Genomic DNA, 23,755 nt, shown 5'->3' on the forward strand with positions numbered 1-23,755 from the left:
ACAAAGGGAGAAGTAAATGCCTTTCTTCTTCTTCTTCAAAGTAATTCTAATGTTTCAGCCTTGAGCTCACGTGGGCGCAGGCACTTGTGCTGCTCAGGTGGATTGCTCTGCGCTCGCCGGCACTGCAGTCATGGGCCGGACACCTCTAGCTTTGTACAAGCGACGTAGTTCTTCTTTGAATGTCTTGTGTAGCCTTTGGACTAAGCAGCACCTACCTGCAGCCAGCTGAGGAGCCCAACAGCAGGAGTCGCGGAAGAAGCCGTCTCAAGAGGAAAATAAATCTTAGAAGACGGGGGGAAAAATGGATGTGTCTAGAGGCAAGAGAAAGAGAAGGTGAGGGGATAGCCCGCACGCAAGGTAAGTTGAGTCTCTTGCTCATATAATCCAGGTTAGAAAGGATCTGGGCAATGACAGGGAAGATCCACATCGCTGTTTAGATGTTGTAGGTTTGAGAGTGACAGTAAGCATCTGCCCTCCCTTTCGCTGCCTCCCACCCCCTCGCCACATGTGTACCTCAAGTCGCGGGCAGTGCTGTAAATGAACTACAACGACTTGTTACGGCTTGCGTTTCCTAATCCAATTGGCACGTATTATTGCGTTAACGCTTGACGCTTCTATTACATTATGATCCTGTTAGTAGAGAGTTTAATTTGTTTGAGCTACGTTTGTGAAACATATAAATATTATTTCCTAGAGACAGTTGCCGCTGCCAAACACAGGCTGCAAACTCTCTGCAAAGAGCGGAGGAACTTGCAGTCTCAACTGGTAACACATCTGGCTCCGTGCAGGTGTATTCAGTGTGTGTGTAGGTGTTACAATGGCATTGTACATCTGTGTATGTCTTCCACATGCACAAATGCGTGTTACATTTGTTACAGCAAATACAGCACCAGTTAAAAAACCTGAGTTTAAAATGCCTGTCTAGTTACTGCAAGAAAAAACCCCACAGATTCCACAAGGATACAGTGGTTGCTCCAACCTGCCTCTAAAATGGAAAGGCAAGAAACCTGGAACTGACCAAAAGAACACTGTTTATGGAAAAACACAGTAATGAAGACTAGAAGAAAGTTCTGTTATGGAGAACTACTGCAGCTACAAAATGCTCAGCAGTAACTCAAAAAACCCATCCCCTGATAGGTCATTTGCATAGCTTTCAAACGGTGGTTGCAAAACCTGTGTCGAGCACCCTTTGCAAAGCCTCTCGTTCACAGACGTTGGCCATCAGAGGGGAGCTGGAAGCCGGTGTGCCTGTGCAGGGACCACTAACGCCCTTCGAACAAGCAGTCCTGGCACACCGTGTCGGTAGAGCAGGAGAAGCCACCGCCTGTCTCCATCTCCTGCAGTTGCTGGCTCTGTTGCTGGCAATACCACGGCATGAACAACTCCTTTGTGTGCTATTTCATAGATAAGATTTTTATCATCCCATGACACCGTTCAGTACCAAAAGGCACAGAAGAGGCATGATGTGCAGTGACCTCCTGAAGGAGAGTCCCAGCCCATCTGTCGGTGATGCTGTGGATGAGCCCGCGGGCAGCTGGGGAGTTCCAGTCCCGGGGCGCTGCTCACCAGCACCCGGGGCCTCGGTGCCTCGAGCCAAGGGAGCTGCTTCTGGCTCTGCTATTCAGGAAAAATAACGTCATCTGCCAGGGGGTTTATTGCCGTGCCCGATGCCTCCGAGCGCTATCTCAGCCATCGACATGCAGTGTATTTCTTAGGTAGCTGGGGGATATATGGGGCTTGAAGCACCGAGTTTTAATCTTCTAATTTTGAAAGCTCTTTGTGTTTTCAAACAAGATGGCTTTCGCTTTTATCCCTTCCTCGGCCCTCTCATAAAGCATTTCAATCCCTCAAATGTTATATCTTGTAGACGTGCAACTGCTCGTAGCACAGGGCAGGGAAAAAGTGTTGCAGGTCTGAAATGGCAGCTAAAAGCAACCAAGTGTTCATTTCTTAAAGAAGAAATGCCTGGTGCTTTTTCCAGGAATATTAAATGTTGAGACAGAATATTAGATATTTGAGACAGAAGGTAACAAATAGGAGTAGTGAGTGACCATATGTTTTTATGCCCATATTTTCAGGGCTCTGTTCACTCCTGCTCGAAGTACCAGGTAACTGTAGTCTTTAAACAGATATAGTGGGTTTTAATAATGAGCCCATTTCCGTCTGAAACCTTCCCCATCCCTCACGCGTGGGTGCGTAGCAAAACATGAAGTTGTGGCACGGAGACATTGTTAAATTGGTAAATTATGACAGGCAGATAGATCTGATGTCAGAAAGAGCCAAGCACTTGGAAGTGCATTTACCCGCAGGTTTTGTATCTAGTCAGAAGTTATTTCAGTAACAAGGTCTGACGAAAAGTCCATTCAATAGTTACAGATCAGGCTGGGATTTATCGAGCTGGGGGCAATAAAGTGCCTTGTTTGATTTAGATGGGTCTTTAACCTCGAGCAATACCCTCTAGAGAATAATGCTGGGTTTGGTATGTCTTCCTGGATTGTTTCTATCTTTATATTTTAATGATACCAAGATGGTTGTTAGTGAGATTTTTATGGTATCCTGTCAAACCAAGTGGAGTGCCCAGGCTTGATTGCTGCATTTGTCAGCGCCCTGTGCTGCCGTGCACCCGCACGGGCCAGCTCGGGGACACGGCGGTGGCCCACGTGCCTTCTGGCCTGCACAACTGCAGTGAGCATCCCCTCCCCTTCCTCCCGTCGGAGCGGAGCGGGGAAGGCTGGTGATCTGGCGTGATGCCTGGCTTTGAGGGGTTCCTCCGCGGTGCTGGGTGCGCGGGGCTGAAATCTCGGTGCGAAGCAATAGTGCAGTCGTTCAGGGCGTTCCCCCTCTCCCCTTCGGATATTTACCTCTTGGAGCACAGTAAAGGTGACGCTTCCCACATGTCCGCAACAAGCTTCCCACTCTGCTTCCCCTGGAGTTAGTGGAGTTTTGCCAGTGATACCAACAGGAACAATTAATTCAGTGTTTTCAGTCGTTTCACCCTAGAGGATTTTATGAAGTGTTTTGAATTAGGAAAATGGTCATTTGTTTGTGCCTCAGTCCACTTGCCTTTCCTCTGACACTATGTGGATTTTGGAAACCCAAGCGTTTAGCGTCTGAACTCTTTGATGCTACGACGTTGTTGGTTGGGTTGTGCTGACGTCAGCAATCCCAGAGATGCTCCAGCCAGCGAGGGAAGCTTTGGTCATAAGGAACAAGAGAAATGCAGTCATATGAAAGAAGAGAAAAATTCCTGCTGCAGGAGTGAGAGTGCTCTAAATATGTCAGATTCCTAAATTAAAGGCATTAGGTGAAAATAACAGGGATTAAAACCAAAACAAGTCAAAAAACCCTTTATAATGTGCCAACCAAGACCCAGTACCACCACGGACTTTTGCCTCTTTCACGTCACGGCGATTCGGATGGGAGGGTGACGAGCCCTTTGCAGGGGACGCAGCTGACCCAGAGGGAGGACATCACGCTTCGTTCATCTTGCGATCTTCAGAGGGCCGGATTTGCCAGAAACCTCCTGTGACTTTTTATTGCTCTGATCCCACAAATCAGCAATAAACCTGGCCTGGCCGGATATTGGACCAGATTTACCGCTGTCCTGCGCCCCAGTGCTGTGACACAGGAGCCCAGGGGTGTCTTTGGCGTGTGATTTTGCCTCCTCTGATGTACCCAAACGGCCAGTTCCAGGGTACATTGAAACACAGACAGCTTTGCTGTAAATACGGCATCCCTACTGATGCGCGCCTGCATTTCCACAGCTCTTCTCTCACCCAGAACCCATACTGTTCTTCAGCATCTGACGTTGTGCTGCTAGGAAAAACAATGAAAAAGGGCACGTTAGTCACCACACAGGACTGTCTGGTCTTCCTTCAAGCTCATGGGTGACTTCTTCACCCTCTGCCTCCAAAAAAGCTACATTTGGACTCTCAAGATGCTGCAAGGAACAGTGCTGAGAAAATGCCATACTGTACTCTGTACGCCAAATATTCTGCGGAACATCAGAAACCAGATGATGGTGGATGGAGGAGCACCTGCAGTTTGTAGTCCGTAAAACCCAGGTGGCAAAAGGTGCCAGGGCAGCCCTCGGGCAGCCCCACTGCCTGGGCAATTCAGTGCAACCCCTGCACTGCTCACGCCATGCCGCACAACTCCAAGGAAGCCCCTCAGTTAGTGCTTTGCAGAACCTTTACTTGTTGCACTTTTTCTTTGCAGCTCCCTTTTCTGAAAAGTTGCATCTAAAAATTCTAAATTAATTCTGAGCGATGGTTCATCTGGTTTGAGGGAACAGTGTGCTGTCTGCCACATTCATTCACTCTCCTTGGCAATGATCATTTTTGGGTATAATATTTATACTACATCCATTAGAGCATGGAATGGGATGTGAATTATTTGAAGCTGTTCCAATCACCACTTAAATCTTTATTGATTGCAAGTAATAAACATAACTACGATGCTACCGAGACTATGCCACTCAAACGCCAGTTACATGCAGCCAACGAAAGTCTACAGATTACTGGGTGACATTTTCAAGTCCCAAAGTGACTTTTGCTCCTAAATCTCACCCGTAGTGGTCACCAGCTCTTCTGTATATCACCTGCTGCGACTCGTGAGGACCAGCAGGTTTCCTGGAAAACGGCCTTTTCCTGGCAAGGCTGGTGACTGGGATGTTCTTTTCATAAATTAGCAGCCCTTTTTCCAAGAAGCTGCTCAGACTCTTCTGCACAGTCCGAGTTCATTCAGGAAAGGGGCAGGTTTGCAGCACTGGCACATCAACACGATGGCCAGTAACTGGAATCAGGTTGCCAGAAGAGCGACCTGGCCAGCTTTTGCAGTTGTGTGGGGGACTCCAGCCTACTCCTACCTTCTTAAACCGGTAGAAGCTAGATAAAAATTTCTCTTTTCATGATATCTACTCTATATAGGTGCAGGTAAAATCATGAAAATGAACCTTTTAAAAGGTCATTAATCAAATTAAAAACCTTTTATGGTTTATACTTTGAGAGGGGCAAAAGCTATACCTTCTAACATTTGGGACTAATAAAGAACTATTTCTTTGATGATTGATTTACTTTTCTTCTGCTTCAAATTCATTCTGGCCAGAAAGAAATACTATATTAACTATTAAAATGCCACCAGTTTTCTCAATGGAGATAAAAATTACTGCAACTAACCTGAAACTGGTGCTGCAACAAGAGGAGGCAGGATGAGAAATCCCTCAGAAAGGGTGAGGGTGTCTCAAAGAGAAGCAAGAAGACAGAGTAGATGGGCTCTGCGTCATCATGTTCCCTCTTTTCCATATTAATGGAAAATAGATAATAGTGAAATAGAAACGTAATAGATGTTCTGTGAAGAGTATATGGCAGCTCTTTCTTCTGAGAGATGATCTCATGCGTGAGCATGGGCAACATACTCAGCCTGGAAACGATGCTGTATTTTATGCAAGATGACTAAGAGGTGCTGTAGTGATTCCTGAATTCGGAGGGAGAGCTGGCCATGATTTTTAAACTGAACCCAAAGCTTTGGGGACCTAGTTCAGAGGTGTGATTTTAATGAGTCACGCACATCACTTTTCAAAAATCAGTTCACTCTGTCAGCATCATCCTGTCCTCAGGAGCCACTGGCACAAGGGGTGCAGCAGGACTTTCAAGGCTGAAACACAGCAGGGAGGAGACCCAGGGCCACACAGCAAAGGGAGGAGGAGGAGGAGGTTCCTTTTGAGATGGTGCCACGTTGCGTTTGGAAAAAGACTGGAACAGCTTGTTTTCTAGCAGTAACTGATGGCTGAAGAGGGGAAGGTAATGCTGCCGGCTCCTAATGGGAGCAGAGAAACCAAACTGCTGAAACACTGATAAAACCCACCTTTGTTCCAGCTGTAAAATCATGTTTTCAGCAGACACTGATAAAGTGAAGCCTGTGAGAATAGATGGACACTGATCTCCTTAAAGTCGTGCCTCTCTTAAATAAATCAACCAATAGCAAATGGCTTCGTTTGCCATCAAGGGCAATACTATTCAGTATGAGGTTCCTGGTACCTGGTCCTCAAGTCTTCCAGTCAATTGTAGATGTCAGCAAAAAAAATCTTAGCAGGATCTGGTAAAGCTGCCCAACAGCTCCAACCTCACATGGTTAAGCCTGGATCAGCCCAACCTACTACATCTGGATGAAAAGCACAAGCAAGAAAACAAAAAAAACATCCTTCAGTTATGGTGAGGAAGAAAAACAATGCAAGTTTCTGCCCAAGAATACTGTCCTGTGACATCTGGAACGCTGCCATCCCTGTCCTAATTGCCTCATCTTGTTTTCTTGGGTGTACAGAGCACAACAAGAGAGCACAAGCTGTCAAACCTCTGAACATTTTACTTTGATAAAAGCAACCAAACTAATAGAGAGCTGATCTGGAAGCCACATGGGGGGAGATGAAAAAGAATCCCGTCATAAATTAAAGCAGAGGAAAAACAGCTGAAGCCACCTGGGAAAGGGCTGAGGACCTCATAGGATCGTATCCCATACAGCCCAACAACAGCAACCTGATTTAAAAAGCAGCTGGAAAGCACAAAATTATCCCAGGAAAAACATGTGGAAATGGAAGTCTTTTGAGACAGAGAGCCAGAAACAGAGCAAATCGTCCTCTGAGCCATTTTTGGGACGGCGCAGATTGCAGGGAGGCAGGTGGGCAGCTGGGACACAGCCTTCCCGTGGGACCGGGGCGAGGTGTTTAGTCTCTCCGTTCCTCTGCCTCTTAGGGAATAAAAAAAAATCACCCCAGGGCAAGCTATGGAAAATCCCCTTCCTACAGCCAGCAGTGGCTCCCAGGAGAGCCCTGCGCTTCCCTCTGTAATGGCAAACAAAACACTTTGCTACTTGGTAGCCTGGGACCGCTGGCGTGGGCAGGTGCTGGCACTGCCCCAGCGCCTTTTTGGGGACAGGCCGAGTGGCAAGGCAAGGATTCGCATTCAACGTGCACCGCTGAGCACTCGGAGGGAAAAGCACCATGATCCAGACGTGCCTTTGTGCACCTGCGTCGAGATCTTGGCCAAAGCCATGCCCGACTCTGCCTATTGAATTGAACAAGGCTGGGCAGCTACTCGGAGATGAGCAGTCGGAAATGTACTGGCAGCCAGGCTCACTTTTCAATGTATTTACCCGTCTCAGGAATGTGGGAGCTGAGGAGCCCATCCTGCGTGCCTTTTCTGGCAGGGCACCGCTCAGGTACGCACCGTTCGTCCCGTGACCTCGTGCTGGAACAGACGGACGGAGCAAATCACCTCTTTCCTACCCCGGTGAGGTGTTGCGGTACCTCTCCTGACAAACAGGGCCATGACAAACTATAGTGAATACCCCAGTTTAGGCAAATTCCCATCTGTTTAGTTAAGATAATTTTAGTTTACTACTTTTTTTTCTTTTTTGGCAAGTTGCGTGTGCGCAATTAACTGCAATCTTGGCTTTAAAAAAAAAATAAAGCACCCTAATTAGCATGTTAAGCCTCCTCATTTCCCAATACTGTATAATGTTGTGAAAGCTAATCTATAATGTATTGGATGTTATGCAAATTCTCTGTACTCCATATGGGGTTTATAAAGGCATGCAAATTAAAAATAGTGTTTGGAATAGGACTGAGGGGAGGGGAAAATCTGCACAATAAAATATGCGGCTCGGAGAAGAGGTGTTTATAACCTTCTCCCTATTGTTTGTGTATTCTCAGCTGCACAACGCTTTTCAAAGCAGAGAGATGTATTGCATAAAATCTCTCCAAATTGGATAGTTTTTAAATGAAATTTGAAATGAGAGCGCTGTTCTCTAAGCAATAATCCGCACCGCTCTTTCTGCTGGGGCTTGTAACGGGTGGGTAAAGGCACTCGGCTTCCACCGACTTGCGTTGCAATGGTCCAAGTCGTGAGCAGCTTCTTGTAGCGTCTTTGCCCAGGTGTCACCAGGGGCCTTGTCACAACGCAGCTGCCCAGGAGGGTCCACGGGGGTGGCATGGCGAAGACCTGGCCAGTCCCCGTCAGCAGAAACCAAGGTGCCCAACCTGCAGCACCCCAGGTATTTGTGGTGTGCCTTGGAGCGCGCTTTGATCCCGTTGAGATTTCATAGCCCTACCTATGGGTGGAGGCAAACGTAGCTGCCACACAGCTGGCTTTTTACGATGCCACCAGCTCCTGATGGAGGGGCTCCGTGCCCGCTGCCAGAGCCCAGCCAACAAACACGTCCTGGCTCTTGAGCCCTGTCCCCACTGCCCAGCGGCTGCGTCCAGCCTTCCCTGATTGATACTTAATTAGATTACAGCTGCTGCTTAAAAATAGCCATTTTACAGAAGCAAAATCTTGGCTGGTGTCAAGCCGAGGACTGTGCAGAGCCAGAGGAGTGATGCTGCCTCTGCCTGGCCAGCCGGGAAGCTCTGCCGGTGCAGGTTGTGCTGGCATCGCTGCCACTGGCACCAGCAGTGCTCTCCACCTCCATGGCCTCGGTAACACCGTGCTGGGTCACACTGATGCAGTCCATGGGGTGTTCAGCTCAGGAGCTCTAGAACATGCTCATGTTTCTCCCACCACCCACCTGGGCTTGGCCAGGCACAGCCTGTCCCCCCGTCCATGGACTGCCGCCCTCCAGGGTGGCACCTCGCGCCCACTCTCCTCCCAAAGAGCACGAAGCATGTCTGAGGGCAGCACTTTGCAAAGGCAGCTGCCAACAAGTCCCACGGCCATCTCGAAGGCAGGTTCTTGGCAGGTGGGGGAACAGAACTTTTCTGCACCAGCTGCTCTTTCCACTATCTCCCTGCCCCAGGCAGGCAGGGCTCAGCCACTCCTGCCACTCAAGGGCTGTGAGCCCTCCCAGCCTGTGGACATTTCCCTAACTGCCACCGTGAAATTAAGCTTGTAATTAAGGTGTTTTGTACAGGTTGTGCTGCACTTTCTCCTGAGTTTCTTCCACTCTGCAGAGTCATGTGCTTTGGGCAGGGGTGGGAGAAAGGCAGGGAGCAGCGAGAGCGAGAACTGAGGCTGGCACCGGCGCAGCCGTGGGCTGAGCTCCTGTGTCTCCTCTGCTGACAGCAGACGTGGATGGACCCACCGTGGGGCACGTCGCAGGGCAGCCATGTGGGTCTCTGCCTGGTGTCACCCCGTGCAAAGTGGCAGAGCATCGTTGAGGATAAGGATCCATCCCTTTCCTCCGCACCGGCTGCCCCGCACGCCCATGGAGCGGGGATCAAAGCTGGTCAAGCAGGAGCAGGAGCTGAACATGTCCCTAACGCAGGGAGCCTGTCTCGTGGAAGCAGGCAGGAAAAACCCCAAGACATCACACAAGGAGGAAATGGAAATAACAAAACCCAGCTGAGGGCTCTTCAGGTGCCGCTATCCCACAGGGAAGGGATGGATGAGATTGGGTTCCCCTGGGCTTGCGGGCTCTTAGCAGCACCGCAGCCAGCAGCTCCCTTCATCCTGCCAGCATTTCCCACCCTGAGTGCTTTCAGCTGGCATTTCCACGTTGGGTAGTTTGCTTCATAAAGGTCCACATTCGCTTATTTTCTGCTGCAGTTCCCTGGACAGGCGGAGCTGGGAACACAGCAGCTCCAGGGGCGAGCTGGTTCCTCCGAGCAAACCACCGCCAGCAGGGAAGCAGCCGTGTGGGCTGGCAAAAACTCCCCCCGTGCCGTCCTCCCTGGGGCTTTCTGCTTTGCAGAGCGGAGCACACACAGCCCCCCGGGCACAGGGGGCTGCCAGGGGATCCGGTGCTGCCGGCACGGGTTTTCCATGAGAAGCCACAGTTGCCCGCTGGCGGGGCTGGCTGTCTGTTAGTGCAATACAGGGGTCCTGCTCGATCAAACCCACCGTAAGGGCACAGCTACTGTGAGCGCCTGCGGCCGTTCCAAACTGGGGAATTGGACTCTCCTTGTTTCTGCTGCCTTCATTTAACAGTGGGTGCCGATTACTCAAAGCGATATGGGCAGGACCTGGTAATCTAGAGTTGCTCTAGCGTTAACTTAAGGGGATGATCCAGTTGCCTGCAGTGTAAATACTTTGTGGCCAGGAACCCTGCTTTATCGCTTTGTATAGTTTTAAAGTAGTTTAAAGATTGAATAACATAAAATAACATAATATAATGTTATTTATGTTATTTCCCACGTGAAGAACTCCTGTAAACCTTGCAGTATTGAAACTCAGTGAACAAGGCATCTTAGACAAGCTGAAAAACAAATGGTGGTACGATAAGGGTGAATGTGGAGCCAAGGACTCCGGAAGTAAGGTCAGTCGCTGAAGGTCTTTTTGTACTGATTAGCAATCACATTTTGACCCACTTGTTTGTTTATACAAAGAATGGCTTTCAAAAGTTGGTATTTACATTTTGAAGGTTGAAAGAGTAGGAAAAAAAAATAGTTAAGTCTCTGAACGTGACAGCGTTTTTTTTCTTTTATGCAGTAACAGACTGTAGTTGTAAGTATGTTTTACTATTTGAGTATTTTGCTAGAAAAACATGGAAAGAGAAGCCCCCGAAGCCTCCCAAGCTGGTACCTTCATTTAAACGTGCAAGTTTCAGCACGGTCAATGTGTATTATTCAGGCCAGCATCTTTTCTTATTTTTAGTTCTATTGAAAAAACACATTTTTGTTTCAAAATTGTGACTTAGATTCTCTACATGTCAGTTTGGGAAACAATCACATGCTTGCAAAGGGTGGACAATTTCAGGACAGACTGGTGATAAGGAAAAAAAACCTGCCCTTCCAGCCCTATTTCCCAATTCGGTTTGAAATTGGTTTGATTTATATTAAAAAAAGTCTAGAAATACGATTGGTAACTCATTACATAAATAGTGTATATTCTTTTTTATTCTGCTTTGAACCATTTTGCTGCTGTCCTGCCCTGTCTCACGCCAGCCGTGCTGCAGAGCCCACCCGCCACCAGCAGCCCCTTTAGACCCCACTGGTGATCCCACCCCTGAGGTGACAGGTGGATCAGCCCGGTAGCTGCACACTTAAATTGGAAGAAATATTTATTTACACCATTCAGTTAAAAGAAAACACAGGATGTATTTATTTTTTGAATGTTCATAGAGCCATCGAGGGAAAAAACACTGTAGATACGCTGGGCTGCTTGGAGTAAAGGACATCTTCAAAGGCACCAAGAGGAGGAGAAATCCAGCTCCAGCTGAAATCGGTCGCAGTTGAGTGCCTGACTCCCCCGGAGCCTTTGGAAGTGCTCTCTGTAATCATCCACACAGAAAACTATAATTTGGAAGCACCCTCTCAGTGTCAGAGGACAATTTGAAGTTGCATTGAAGCCAATAATAAAAATTCATTGATTTCAGCTGGGCTGGAAGTTGCTTAGGGCACAACCCTGTAGCTGCTGTATGAGATAAATTTGGGATTGTGGGACCTCTGAACGCACAGCAGCCACAGAAAGAAACTGTAGCTAAAAAGAGGTGTAAATGGGTAATATCTTGAGTTTAAAAGGCAGGAGGCTGTTTGCTACAACTGCATCCAGCCAAACTGCCTGTGAAACACACAGACACTGACAAGACAGACAAAATAGATCCTATTTTATTCTGAATATGTGCAAGTTTTACTGTCCCTGGAGATACTCATAAACCCAGCGAGTGTCTTCCCTTGGCACAGCTCTTTGCTGCCTGTCGTGCCGGGCTGGCAAGGCACGGCGTGACGTGGCGTGGCATGGCATGGCACGGCATGGTATGGCATGGCACGACGTGGCACGGCAGCCCAGCCAGGGCCGTGCTTGCCGGCACTGGTTCCTGCACCCAGCCAGCCAGCCCGCACAGCAGCAAAAGGGTTGCAGCTCTATTTAAGCTGATTACAGAATCCTGCTTTTAACAGCGCAAGCCTTCTCCCCATCTGACATGTACTGAAGGAAGGTAAACCCCAGCCAGCATTTTTTGTGTCACAAAATTTTATTTATTTATTCAGTAACTCTTCCCTCGGTCACCAAAGGTGCTAGTTTAGCTTAGGGCTCTGCTCCTCGACCTTAAAGTAGCTGACCATCTTCCTAGGGTGTTTTTTTTCCCCCTGACTGTTGAAAAAAAAGGTAGATGAGTTTAGCAGGATCTCAATAATTTTATCGACATTCACCAAAGCCAAGTGCGTAGTGGTTTGGCTTTTTCTAGTTCACTGATGGCCTTCTGTAAAACGTGCTGGTTTAGGCAGCCGCTGCTTTCCCCATCAGAGCTTTCCCGAAGTGCCTTTGGCACTGGAGATGCTCAGCCATAGACAGGTTTGCTCCAGGATGCTGAAGGCCTGGGGAAGCCCATGGCCAAAAAGAACCACCTCTCGTCGCCTTGGAGTCAGCCAGGGCTTCGCCCACCAAAGGGTGGGGGACAGAGCGGTCGGGCTGCCGGGGACGGGGGGGACAGCACTGACCCACGAGTGGGACACTGAGCACCACGAGTGTAGTTATTGCAGCTAGGAGTAAGCGCAAAGTAGCCTGTTGTCTGTCTGTCTGTCTGTCTGCTCCTCGCAGCGAAACTAACGGCGTGGCTCGTTTCTCTTAGGACAAGACGAGCGCGCTGAGCCTGAGCAATGTTGCCGGGGTTTTCTATATCCTTGTCGGCGGCCTGGGCTTGGCCATGATGGTGGCACTCATCGAGTTCTGCTACAAGTCACGGGCCGAGTCCAAGCGAATGAAACTCACCAAGAACACGCAGAACTTCAAACCCGCTCCCGCCACCAACACCCAGAATTACGCTACGTACAGAGAAGGCTACAACGTGTACGGCACAGAAAGTGTGAAAATCTAGGGGTACGGCTGCGGGCCGGGAACCAACACCCTCTGGGTTTTCCTTCTTTCTTTTTATTTTTGAAGCTGTGTGTGATGTTTTGGTGTCTGCATCAGCTGCAAAAGGGCTTTTGAAACCTCGTCTGGGGCGGTCTCAGAGTAGAAGTGGTTTAATTTCTTCCCTGAACAGAAGCTTGGTGCCATCCTGTATCACAAACAGCGATAACTGGCTTCGTGCTGAACTGAGGAGCTGCTCTCTCCAGCATTGGGCTAGTTCAGTACATAAAAAAGTATTTTGTTCATTGCTTTAAAAATTACTGTAGTCAGAATTTGCATCTCTCTCCCTAGTGACATCCACCTCTTTATTTTTTTAAGCTATAATCAGGTCAGGTAAGTGCTTTTAGGAAGTCTCAAAAAAATCTATAATAGAACAAAAAGGTCTATGCTAGGAATCATGATTTCTAAAGCATGAAAAGTAGAGATGAATTGCTGCAAATTACTCTAGAAAAGCCTTTGTAGCCCATCGCCCGCAGACTGGGCCTCTCCCCAGGCTGAGCTTCCAGGCAGTGATGAAATCTTTCTGGTTTTATTATAGATCCTCACCCTGACGGCATGCAAGAGGAGAAGCAGCAGAGAATGTGGCTACTTCATGGATTCGGACCACCTGAGCCAGTTGTACTCTCGCCGAGGTGTCAGGCATGACACGCATTGATGATGGTGCAATGTACTTTTAATAGGAAAAACTGATATTTTTTTCCTTCAGTGCCTTATGGAAGACTCTGAGACTCACAACAATGCAAACCATCACCGAAATATTCTTGCTTTGCTTGAAAGAAGAAAAAGACAAAGAAAAAAGAGGAAAGAAAATGAGAAAAGAAATTAAGAAATGAAAATAAGGAAAGAAGAAAAGAAAAGAAAAAAGGAAAAGACAAGAAAAGAAAAAAGAAAAGAAAAGAAAGAAAAGAAAAGAAAAGAAAAGAAAAGAAAAGAAAAGAAAAGAAAGAAAAGAAAAGAAAAGAAAAGAAAAGAAAAGAAAGAAAAGAAAAGAGAAAAGAAAAGAAAGAAAAGAAAAGAAAAGAAAAGAAAAGAAAAGAAAAGAAAAGAAAAGAAAAGAAAAGAAAAGAAAAAGAAAAGAAGAAAAGGAGAAAAAAAAGAGAAAAGGAGAAAAGAGAAAAAAAGAAAAAAGAGAGAAGAGAGAAAAACAACAGAAAAAGAGAAAGAGAAAAAGAAAAGGAAAAGACTGGTAACAAGATATTAGTATGTGGGAAAAAAAATCTTGTAAAAAAATCAGTGCAACAAAAGCCATTCTTTGATACCACTGCACAGTAAAGGAACTTGTGTCCTGAAAGCAAACCGCAGCCGGTTTCATCAGCCACCCCGACCGTATCAAATTATGAAACTCCTCCTGACTCAAAGCCTCAGAAATCTGCTGCGTGCGAACACGGACTGGCCTGTCACTGCTTGTATGAGCTGATGTCAAGACGTTTCAGAATTTACTTACCAGTGGTGTGACATTTTTTTTTTAATTTTTCTTTAAACTCTCCAGCTAATTTGAGCGATTCTGTATAGCAGTAAAAGGTGTAACGCCTGAAGAAAACAATCTGTGGATTAAAACCAGTTCAGGTCAATGACTGTGAATCTGTAAATCCAAAAGAAAGTAATTTGTGGAACTGTATGTCTTGCTTCCAGATCAGTAAATTAATTCCTTGACAAGGTAACTAAAGTGTGGGCAGAAAATACTGCATTCCTTTTTTTTTTTTTTTTTTCTCTATCATCAGGCATACCTACAGGTGCTTTATTAAAATGACATTGGGTGGCTTTTAAAAGAAAAAAAAAAAAATACAAGAAAAGCTACTTGCTGTTTAGGTTCAGACCATATATCTCTTTTCTTGCTGTGCATTTGCATTTTAATTCTCTGTTTAATATCAAGCAATGAAGCAAGAGAAGCGCGGGTTAGTTTTTCCCAGGCCTGCTTCCGCTCCCCCCCGGTTCTCTCGCGAGTAGCACCGTGCTCCGCTAACGCTTCCCGGGAACGGCCGGTTTAAAAGAGAAGTAAGGGAAGAGGCCAGTAACTCCAGTTAGAGCTGCAGTTCCAGAGTAACACTAAGCGATCTAACACGACTCCTGCTAGTACCGTTCTATTTTATCAGCTCCTGCCAACTCTTGTTCCGTGGCTACTGGTGAGAGGATGCTCCTGTCCGCACCCTCTCCGGAACGAGGACCCCGCGCTCCAGCCGGCACCGCCGCGGGTCGGGGCTCAATGTTACAGCCAACCTTAGGCAGCAGCAGCGTTTCAGCCTTGAACCTCTGCCTGGAAACTACTTATAACTTCAGCTTTTAAAACAAAACAAAAAAAATAGCAAAAGACAGAAAAGAAAAAAAAAAGAAACAAAAAAACACCCCACAAAACACCTTGAAACATATTGTCAATCACATGGGAAACGTTCAGTGGAATATCTGCATACTAATTACCTCTAATCGACAATATGTATTTTCTGTAGTTTACTATAGAGTTTTATTTCATCAGTAACATACAATGAAAAAGAAACTCATTTAAACCAGTCTGACCCTTAGGCGTTTAGTTTGCTGATGATAGATCTGAACTTTTAATAGGATTTAAAAAAAAAAAAAAAGAAAAAGATTATATGGGGAAAGTCTTGTTAAAAATAAGTATTTCCAACAAAATGTAATATAAAATCATTTTAAAAGCTCATAGGAGAATAATTTATTGTTCGAGTTTTTAACAAGATCTTGACAAAAAAATGTTGTTTCGTTTTCGTTTTCTTTTCATGAAACTGTAATTTTTTTTCAACTTCTCAACGCGATCACGTCCCCAGCCAGGGCGAGCTAAAGCTGTGCGGTATGAGTTGTATTTAAAACAGACATTTTTTCTTAAAAGCTGTATAAAAGATGTATGTTTATCAAATCAATTTTTACGAGTGGAGGCTTCACACCAGTGAAGGGAGTTTGGTAAATGGTTCGATATATTTTAAACTTGCATGTAAAGCTAAAACAAACCGTGTTGAGTGCTTTCCAATTCCGGCTACCGACTTCAAGCTATCGGAAGTTTGGCAGTAGTCTCACAATGATTTGTTTCAGTACTTTTTTTTTTTCACTTGTTTGCTTTGGGGGATTTGGAGGTTCTTTCCTTTTTCTTTTCTTTTTTTTTTCCCCCCTCCTCCTTTTTTTTCTTTTTTTTTTTTTTTTGTAATTTAAGTTCCTATTTTTGGTCGTCGAAACTGCACTTCAGTGAGCAGAAAAATTGCCATGCAAACTAATGGCTGTAAAAGCATAAACTGCATGTGTGGGCATCAATTACTGAGCCTCATTTTAATGAGGTGTTGTACAAAGAGTTTTAATACATTTTGTAAATAAAACTGTAAAGAAAAAAAAAAATAAAGAGCCTGCTGATCTTTTCACTGGAGGAGAAAGAGTCCCTACCCTGATGTCCCTTTGGCCAGGCAGATCTCTCTCTCTATTTGAAATGCCCCAGTTTGGGGTCCTGGAGGTGCCACCGATGCTTCACCCACAACGCTGAACTGAGGATGCTGCTGGGAAATACCGTATTTCTGTTTTGCTACCCTGCAAACAAACTAATTATTTTTTTTCCTTGATGAGTGGAGCTGGTTGATTTTTGCCAAGTCTGAAGGGTACGCTGTGGGGATGGGGGGACGAGGCAGGGGAGAGCCCCCGTGGCTGCGCTGGGGCAGGGGGTGCTATGCTGAGCCCCAGGGTGCGCAGCAGCGTGGGTAAATAAATTCCTCAAATGGTGATATAGAGATTTATTTTCCTACAGTTGCCACAGTTTCAGCAATGCCTTTTTAAAAAAAATAACTTCACCCAACATTGCAGCTAATCCCAACTCTAATTTATGGAGCTCACCCCAGCCACTGATGGGCTTTTCCAAGTCGCCACAAACTATGAACCATAGGGAGTAATCCTGGTATTAAAAAGCGAGTGTGCACCTAAATCACACCTCGGCAGGGGCAGCCCCTCCATGGGCACCCCTGGGCCAGCCAGCCTGGTGGCACCCACCAGGAGCCAGTCCTGCTGGGCTCCCTCCGGGGGACGGCAGTGATGGTGACAGGTGACAGTCCTCAGTGAGTGCCTGGTACCTTCTGGGGGCTGCACTGGGGCAGCATGAGACTTTGCACAGATGGCTGGGGGTGTGGAGGTCATCTCCTGAAAAAGAAAATTCCAACCGTGCAGGTTGCATGGAGGTAGCACTGCTGCAAAGCTGGCAGGCATGGGGTCTGAGCTACCCGTTCGGTCGCTGCTGGCCCGAGCACACCCTGGAACCCAACCAGACAAGCTGCGTGGAGCATCCTCACCACGGTGCCTCTGTGTCTGGGGAAAAACATGTGCGGGGTCCTGGCTGTGGGGCTGCTGCCAGCCCCTGGTGCGCGTTGTACATGAGCACAGCGGTGGGACATGGGCTGAGCCCACCTGTGTGTCTTCAGCCACAGCAAAATGCGCTCAGGAATAAGCAAGGGCTAGGTAAAAGCACTAAACAGCAGTTATTTGACCCTAAACCATCCTACAAGGCTGAAGGTTTCAGGTTGTTTTGGGGGTGAAAGAGCACTGTGCTCCACACCAGGACACGCAAGTCCCTCACCTTGGCCTTGGGGCACCCACGCTGAAATCAGCTGATTTGTATGTAAAGCGCCCACACAATGAGTCCAGGGAGGCGTGAAAAAAACGCTTCTTTCCTATTGGCTTCATTTCATAATCACCATTCAGGCCAACATGGGCAAGTTGCACTTTTCTAGAGAGCGATCTTGACCCGCTCCCCAGCACCTGATGGCCACACGATGGCCACGGGGCGAGCGGTGCTCCCATCCCCATGTACCGGCCGAAATGAGCCGCTGCGAGCAGGGTGGGATTCGCCTGCTGAGCCCCAGCACCGAGCTGGGAGGGTGTGAGGGAAACGGCGATGCTGGACTGATTGCCAGCCCTGACCTGTAGCAGCCGACGTGGTGCTGCCCGCCGGGGTCACGCCGAGCACACAGCAAATCGGGATTCAGCTTTGCTAGTAAATACGCATCAGGCCAAACAGGGTAATTAGGGCTGGGGCAAAGAGGCAGGGGAGCTGGGACGGAGACAGCCCCACACGGGGCCGTGGCCACGAGGACGAGGTGCAGGGATGGGGCACGTTGGGCCAAAACCTGGACTTTGCAACATACACGGCAGTGAAGGCAGCAGGGCTCATGCAGCAGCCCTGGGACGCAGTGCTCTAACAGCCCCCAAGTGACTGTGCCTGCACACTTTTGGGAGAAATGACACAAGGAAAAATTCAGAGTAATTCATCTGGTTTCCAGAGCCAGCAGTGGGAGCAAAAGGACCACAACAGTGTTCAAGTTCAGCCTTAAAAAAAAAAAACAAAGCCATAGCAGCTCCTCCTCACAGCAAAGATCATATCTGACAACAAAATAAAATAAATGATAATAAGTTGCAACAAACCTCCACTGTGTTATTGACATAGTTTTTGCCTCCAAGGTTTTGTGCAAAGCACTGCAACGTTTTTTTTTTTTAAAAAAAAAAATATTATTTATGGTTATTAAAATAATAATGTCATGGTTATTAAAATTAAATTACAAAATTTCTTTGGTGCTCATAGTCATCATCTCAATCTGGAAAATTGACTCTATTTTGCAGGCAGCAATACATAAACAAGCTCTGGATAATGATAGCTCTTTTCAATTAAACTAAAGGATTTAAGCACAGAGATAATATTTTCATGGATATTATAAATTTTAAAGTAATAATAGCTCAGAACACAATACATCTAAAACTGGTACTGGGGAGGACAGTGCCCACAGCAGCAGCTGTGCTCAGTGCCACCAGGACTGCAGGAAAGGGCCAGGCTGACATTATGCCATGGGCTAATGCTGACGGGCTCGGCTGCAGCCCCACCACCACGGTGGGACACCTCCACCCCCCCATCCTGTGTGGCACCCTATGGAGAAGCAAGTTTGGCTAAAATCCACCCCAGTCCAGCTGTGGCTCTGTGCTCAGGCTTTCTTGTCTTTAGTTTATCAGTTATCACTAGAGGACTTACTGAGCCCAGTTTGTAACACGGCAGCATCACCACAACATCATCAACGCCAGTGCTTTCCCACTTCCCTGGCTGTCAGCACTGGCAGCAGTCGCCCCACAAGGCACGGAGCAGTCAAACACCGTGCCGGTGCCAAGAGAAGGGTCCAGGCAAAGGAGCTACCATAGCCCTTCCAGCCAGCCTAACAGCAAAACCTCTGCCCCTTCCAGCTCCCAGGCGTTCCGCTACCCAGCGTAGCTGCTACAGCTCACTGGAAGCACCCGCGGCACCAGGTTTCGTGGGCACCATGGCCCAGGCAGTCGGAGGCGGTGGGTGCCAGGACCTCCATGGTCTGACACCAAGGGCAGGATAACAAACCCCCTCATGCACACACCAAGTATTTATTTATTGCAGTTTCTAACGTTGAAGTCTTAGCCCTAAATTATTTATGATGGCTATGGTGTTTTAGATGTCAGGACAGGTTATGGAAGAGCAAGAGAGGATGAGATCCCACTCTGCAGCAACTTGCAATTAGGGGGCAGGAGGAGCAGGAAAGGTACCATGAGAAGTGATGGAGCACAGGGCCAGGGGAGCGGAGCCCAGGAAGAGGCTTTCCAGCAGCGGGTCATTTCCAGCTGGTGAAGAGGCTGTTGACATGCAAACGGGCAGAATTGACACCGAAAGGTGAACTTGGAGCCAATTTGTAGCAGCAAATGAGGATCAAAACCGGGCTGAGCGGTGACACCTGGCCTGCCCCAGCAGACAGTTACAGAGGAGTCTTCCATCCTCTATTTTGTTGTGGTTTCAGGTCTTTCTGGCTTTATTCCAGTTTTAGGCAGTGTGAAAGAAGAAGTGAGGAGCTGAAGGCGGCAGCAGAAAACAAGCTAAAGGCGAAGGGAGACAGCTCTGAGGAAGGGCTGGGAAACACGGCTGGTGACTATAGAGCGGGGACCTGCGCAGGCACTGCGGGGCTGCGGAACGGGGCTGAGCTGGAGACTGGTCCACAAAGGGTTAACGGGGTGCACGGGAGCACCCCGGCCTTGCTGGCAAGGAGAGGGTGAGGCACAGAAAATGAAAAATGCACAGCACACACCACAGCCGCGGCGCTGGTAATGACTGGTGCTTTAGATAACGTTTAGCATATAAATAAAGTAATTGACCAATTAATGAGCGCATGGCAGATGCTTGATACGCTGTGACGAGTAGGGAAATGTACGATATAACAGAAAAAAATTGATTAAAGGACTATAAAAGCGGAGCTGCAGCCCGTGCAGGAGAGCGGGCGCGGTGCCCGCGCCCCGCTGCGCGGCGGGTTCGGGTCAGGGCCGCCAGCGCGGGGGGGGACAACGAGGGTTTGGGCCCCGGGGCGGGGACGGAGCGGGGCACAGCGAGGGGAGGGGATAACGCCAGAACACCCCGGCCCGGGGAAGGGGGGGTCGGGGTCCGGCCGGCTCCACCCGCGGCAGCACTTCCCCGGTGTAAAATCGACCCCTTCGGCCACGAAGCGCCCAGCGGCGTTTAGCCCCGAGGCTGCGGGTGCGGCGAGAACGTGGCAACGAGTTTTCCTGGTGTCTGCCCGCTCCCAGCACGGGCAAAGGCGGTTTGAAGCTCCGCGGCTTTGGCTGCGGGACACGGTCCTCCCCGCGCCGCCGTTGTTCGGAGCAACACTGCCGTCCCGCGGGCCCGCCACCGGCCCTCCCGGGGTGCGCCCACCCTGAGCCCCCCAGGCTGCGTCCGCGTCCTGCCAGGAGCTGAGGGCTCGCCCCAGGTGCCCCCCAGGCTCACCCGACACGTCTTCCCCTCCCCAGGTGCCCCCCGTCCTGCCAGGAGCTGAGGGCTCTCCCCAGGTGCCCCCCGTCCTGCCAGGAGCTGAGGGCTCTCCCCAGGTGCCCCCTAGCCTCACCTGACACGTCTTCCCCTCTCCAGGTGCCCCCCAGCCTCCCCTGACACGTCTTCCCCTCCCCAGGTTCCCCCCAGGCTCACCCGACACGTCTTCCCCTCTAGAAGAGCCTCGAGGGCAGCAGGACCCCACAGCAAAGGCAGGTCCCAGCCATCCCCCCCACACCCCCTCCTTCCCAGCTGACAGCACCCCAGGGTTTGCACCCTTTTAAGCCCATCTCCGTTCGACCAACTCTTTCGCCCCTGTGCTGCCGTGCCAGCTTTCCATGCAGGACTGGCATTTTCCGAGAGGGAGAGGTGTTTGCTGTGCGCTCAGCTCAGGGAGCAGATTTTAATATCACGCAGAGCTTTTCAACAAATATTGGATTTGAATTCCAAATATGGGCTGAGCAGGCTAATTACAAAAAAACACCCTACAAAATTAATGTAAGAGCCGCAGTTTGATCCGAGGCAAATAAATATAAATGGTATTTATTTAATATTCCCCTGCCCTTTAAACAAGGCAAGTTTGCCATATTCAGGCAAAATAGCTGATTATAAAATAGCTGAAGCTGTGACCTGCCACAGATGCTGCAGATCTCACAGAGCGATTAGAATATCACATCCGACAGGCCACACCAGGAACAGGCTTAACTAATGGGGCCCTTGGAGCAGGTTTTCTGCCAGGGGCTGCCATCCCCGTCGCCCACTCGCCCATCAGGTCCTGTCTATTCTCCACAACCCTCTCGAATTTAGACGATGGACACTCACTAACCCCATCGTCTAAATTTGAGAGGGTTGTGGCCATGACACCTGGCCAGCTCTGGAAACACAATCCCCTTCTCTCCATGATTTCCCCAGCCCTCCCAGACTCACCGACCCCCCCACCCCCCCCCCCCAATATTTCCACTCGATCTCTCCCACCATGAGCTGTGATACAACTCCCATCGCCAAACACCCCTAAACCCTCACTGATGCCTCCACTCACGTGGCTGAGTCCCTGCAGAGACCCACACAGGGAAGAAGGACCAACTTTCTTCTGGGACGTATTCTTGGGGGAGAAAACCTTCCCATAAGCACAAACATGGTGACTTTAAGGGAAGTATTTCATTTCAGACTGCCTTAATGAGTTAATTAAAAGCACCTGAGTATTTAGCCTGGTTGCTCTCCTTTTTAGCAATTCTTCCTCACCTCTAATTAGCCAGGTAACTCTTACTCGATTTGCTTCCCAATTAGCCTGTGTCTTTCTTGCACTGCAGGACACAGGTTTGTAACCTTCTCCGATTCATTCGGAAATAACCTCTAATTAATAAGGACAAAGCTAATCAGAAGAGTTTTACTGATCAAGTCTGTAAGCACTCCAATTTCTTAATACTCAGTATTTTCAAATACAGCCACTGAGAAAGACATCCCTCTGTCCCAAATCCCAGATTATTGAAGACACAAACTGACTTTCACATAGCACCAGGGACGGTCAACTTTTGGTTCAAGTTTCTTCCCTCTGGCTTGTATTTTTTTTTAAAAAAAACCCAACCCAACCCAAGCCACAAAACAAAGTACAAAATCCCACAATATTTAAAAGACAAATAAGCCTCTGTGTAGGTTAGGTTTTTATCATTATAGCCACCAAATGTTTTATTAGCAATAGGTGTTTTTGTTAGTATTGAATCCATGCCAAAAAAAAAAATAATCTATTTCTAAACACTCCTGGGAATAAAACAAATTAATTTGCTTTGTGGACAGTACCTGTAAGCAAAGATCATCTTTTGCAATTAAAACTCTTGTCAAGTTACGAGTCCTTACGAGGCAGTAATTTTAATGTGCTCCGTCCTCTGAGTCCCACCATCTACATCAGCACCAACAGCATCGCGCGCTCAGGCACGGCAAGCGCGCTGCCAGCTGCAATCATTCCTGCAGCCCCTGGAGCGGGACCTGGCTGTAGTGAAAGAGCACGACAGATGCAACATCTCCAAAACTTAACAAGAATCTCACTGTAGCAGCAGCTCCTGTTCTGCAGTGAATACGTATTTATTGGGTATGTACACTGCTGTTCCTTGGCCAAAAAAGCTCAGCTTCCAATTACATCTTTTTAATAATTAAATAGTGAACAAAGTCTCTAGGCAAGACAAGGGAATCTCCCCTTCTTCAAAGAGTACCAACAGGTATTCCTTCACAACCCACATTTTCTACCTCAAACAACAGTGATCATGTTTACTAAAAAAAATCCAGAAATCCAAACCTTTGGGAGGGCGGGGGTGAAAATTAGTCATGAATGTGACCTAAAGACTTCCAGACCTGAAGATCTTACCCAGGTGAACCAAAGTGACCTACCATGCTTTGTCAGAAGCCAGACAGAGCCACTTTTGTGTCAGGCATTCAGCTAAACTGGTCAAACTAAACTGAGACATTTTCAAGACACTCAAGGTCAGTCTAATTTGACTAAATTAGAAAATGAGAAAGAAAAAAAAATAGTGACCTGCGAATGAGGGACAAATGCCTCAAAAGATATAAACTTAACCGAATGCAGGAAGCCAAACCCTGAGCTCTTGGAACCTCTGGAGGAGTATAACACATCTGCACGTCCCTCGTAAGCAAAGACAGAACAGACCCTCCCACGATTCCAACATCAAATTTTCATAACAATACACAAAGCAACAAAGTGACCACGCAGAGAATGATTTACGACCCATTGAGAAAACTATTGTTTATTTAGAAAAAAGGTTACACTGGTAGAATTCAGCAGATAAAAAAATTCTTTTTTTTTTCTTTTTTAAAAATGTCATTGTGAAACTTTTCAGACTAAAGTTCAGCAATACAAAGCTCCTGTAGCTGTAATTGAAACTTAATTTATTTCAGTTTTTGAAGAGAGCATTTCCAATCAATCTAAAAACAACATGACGAACAAAAGGTGTGGCAAGGGACAACTGAGCACAGGTTTAGGTTGGGATGGAAGGGACAGGGTTCATTCTTTGTTTCTTTAAACAAGTCAACGTTGTACACAATATACAAATAATCCCTAAGCATTGCATGAAAACAGTGCTCCCACTTGACTTTTTTTTTCTTCTTTAGTCACTGATATTAAAAACAGGCCAAGTAATAAATAAAAACTGAGTTTAAA

The 23,755-nt window shown here is 47.6% G+C and overlaps 1 protein-coding gene across 5 annotated transcripts in view; it reads left to right on the forward strand.

Annotated features, from left to right (window-relative positions):
- GRIA3 (glutamate ionotropic receptor AMPA type subunit 3) overlaps positions 1 to 12,747 on the forward strand; it is a 153,348-nt gene extending 140,601 nt beyond the window's left edge. For 3 of the 5 annotated variants that reach the window (XM_086619427.1, XM_086619429.1, XM_086619430.1), the window contains one exon: positions 12,502 to 12,747. In XM_086619427.1, the coding sequence (XP_086475553.1) occupies positions 12,502 to 12,747 (246 nt within the window). Of the gene's footprint in view, positions 1 to 10,133; positions 10,249 to 12,501 lie in introns of all 5 variants that reach the window. The other 2 variants (XM_086619426.1, XM_086619428.1) reach the window with 1 other exon arrangement.
- The last annotated feature ends 11,008 nt before the right edge of the window (positions 12,748 to 23,755 follow it).

This window comes from Tauraco erythrolophus, chromosome 13 (assembly GCF_009769465.1).
Source record: "Tauraco erythrolophus isolate bTauEry1 chromosome 13, bTauEry1.pri, whole genome shotgun sequence".
NCBI classification, from domain to species: Eukaryota; Metazoa; Chordata; class Aves; order Musophagiformes; family Musophagidae; genus Tauraco; species Tauraco erythrolophus.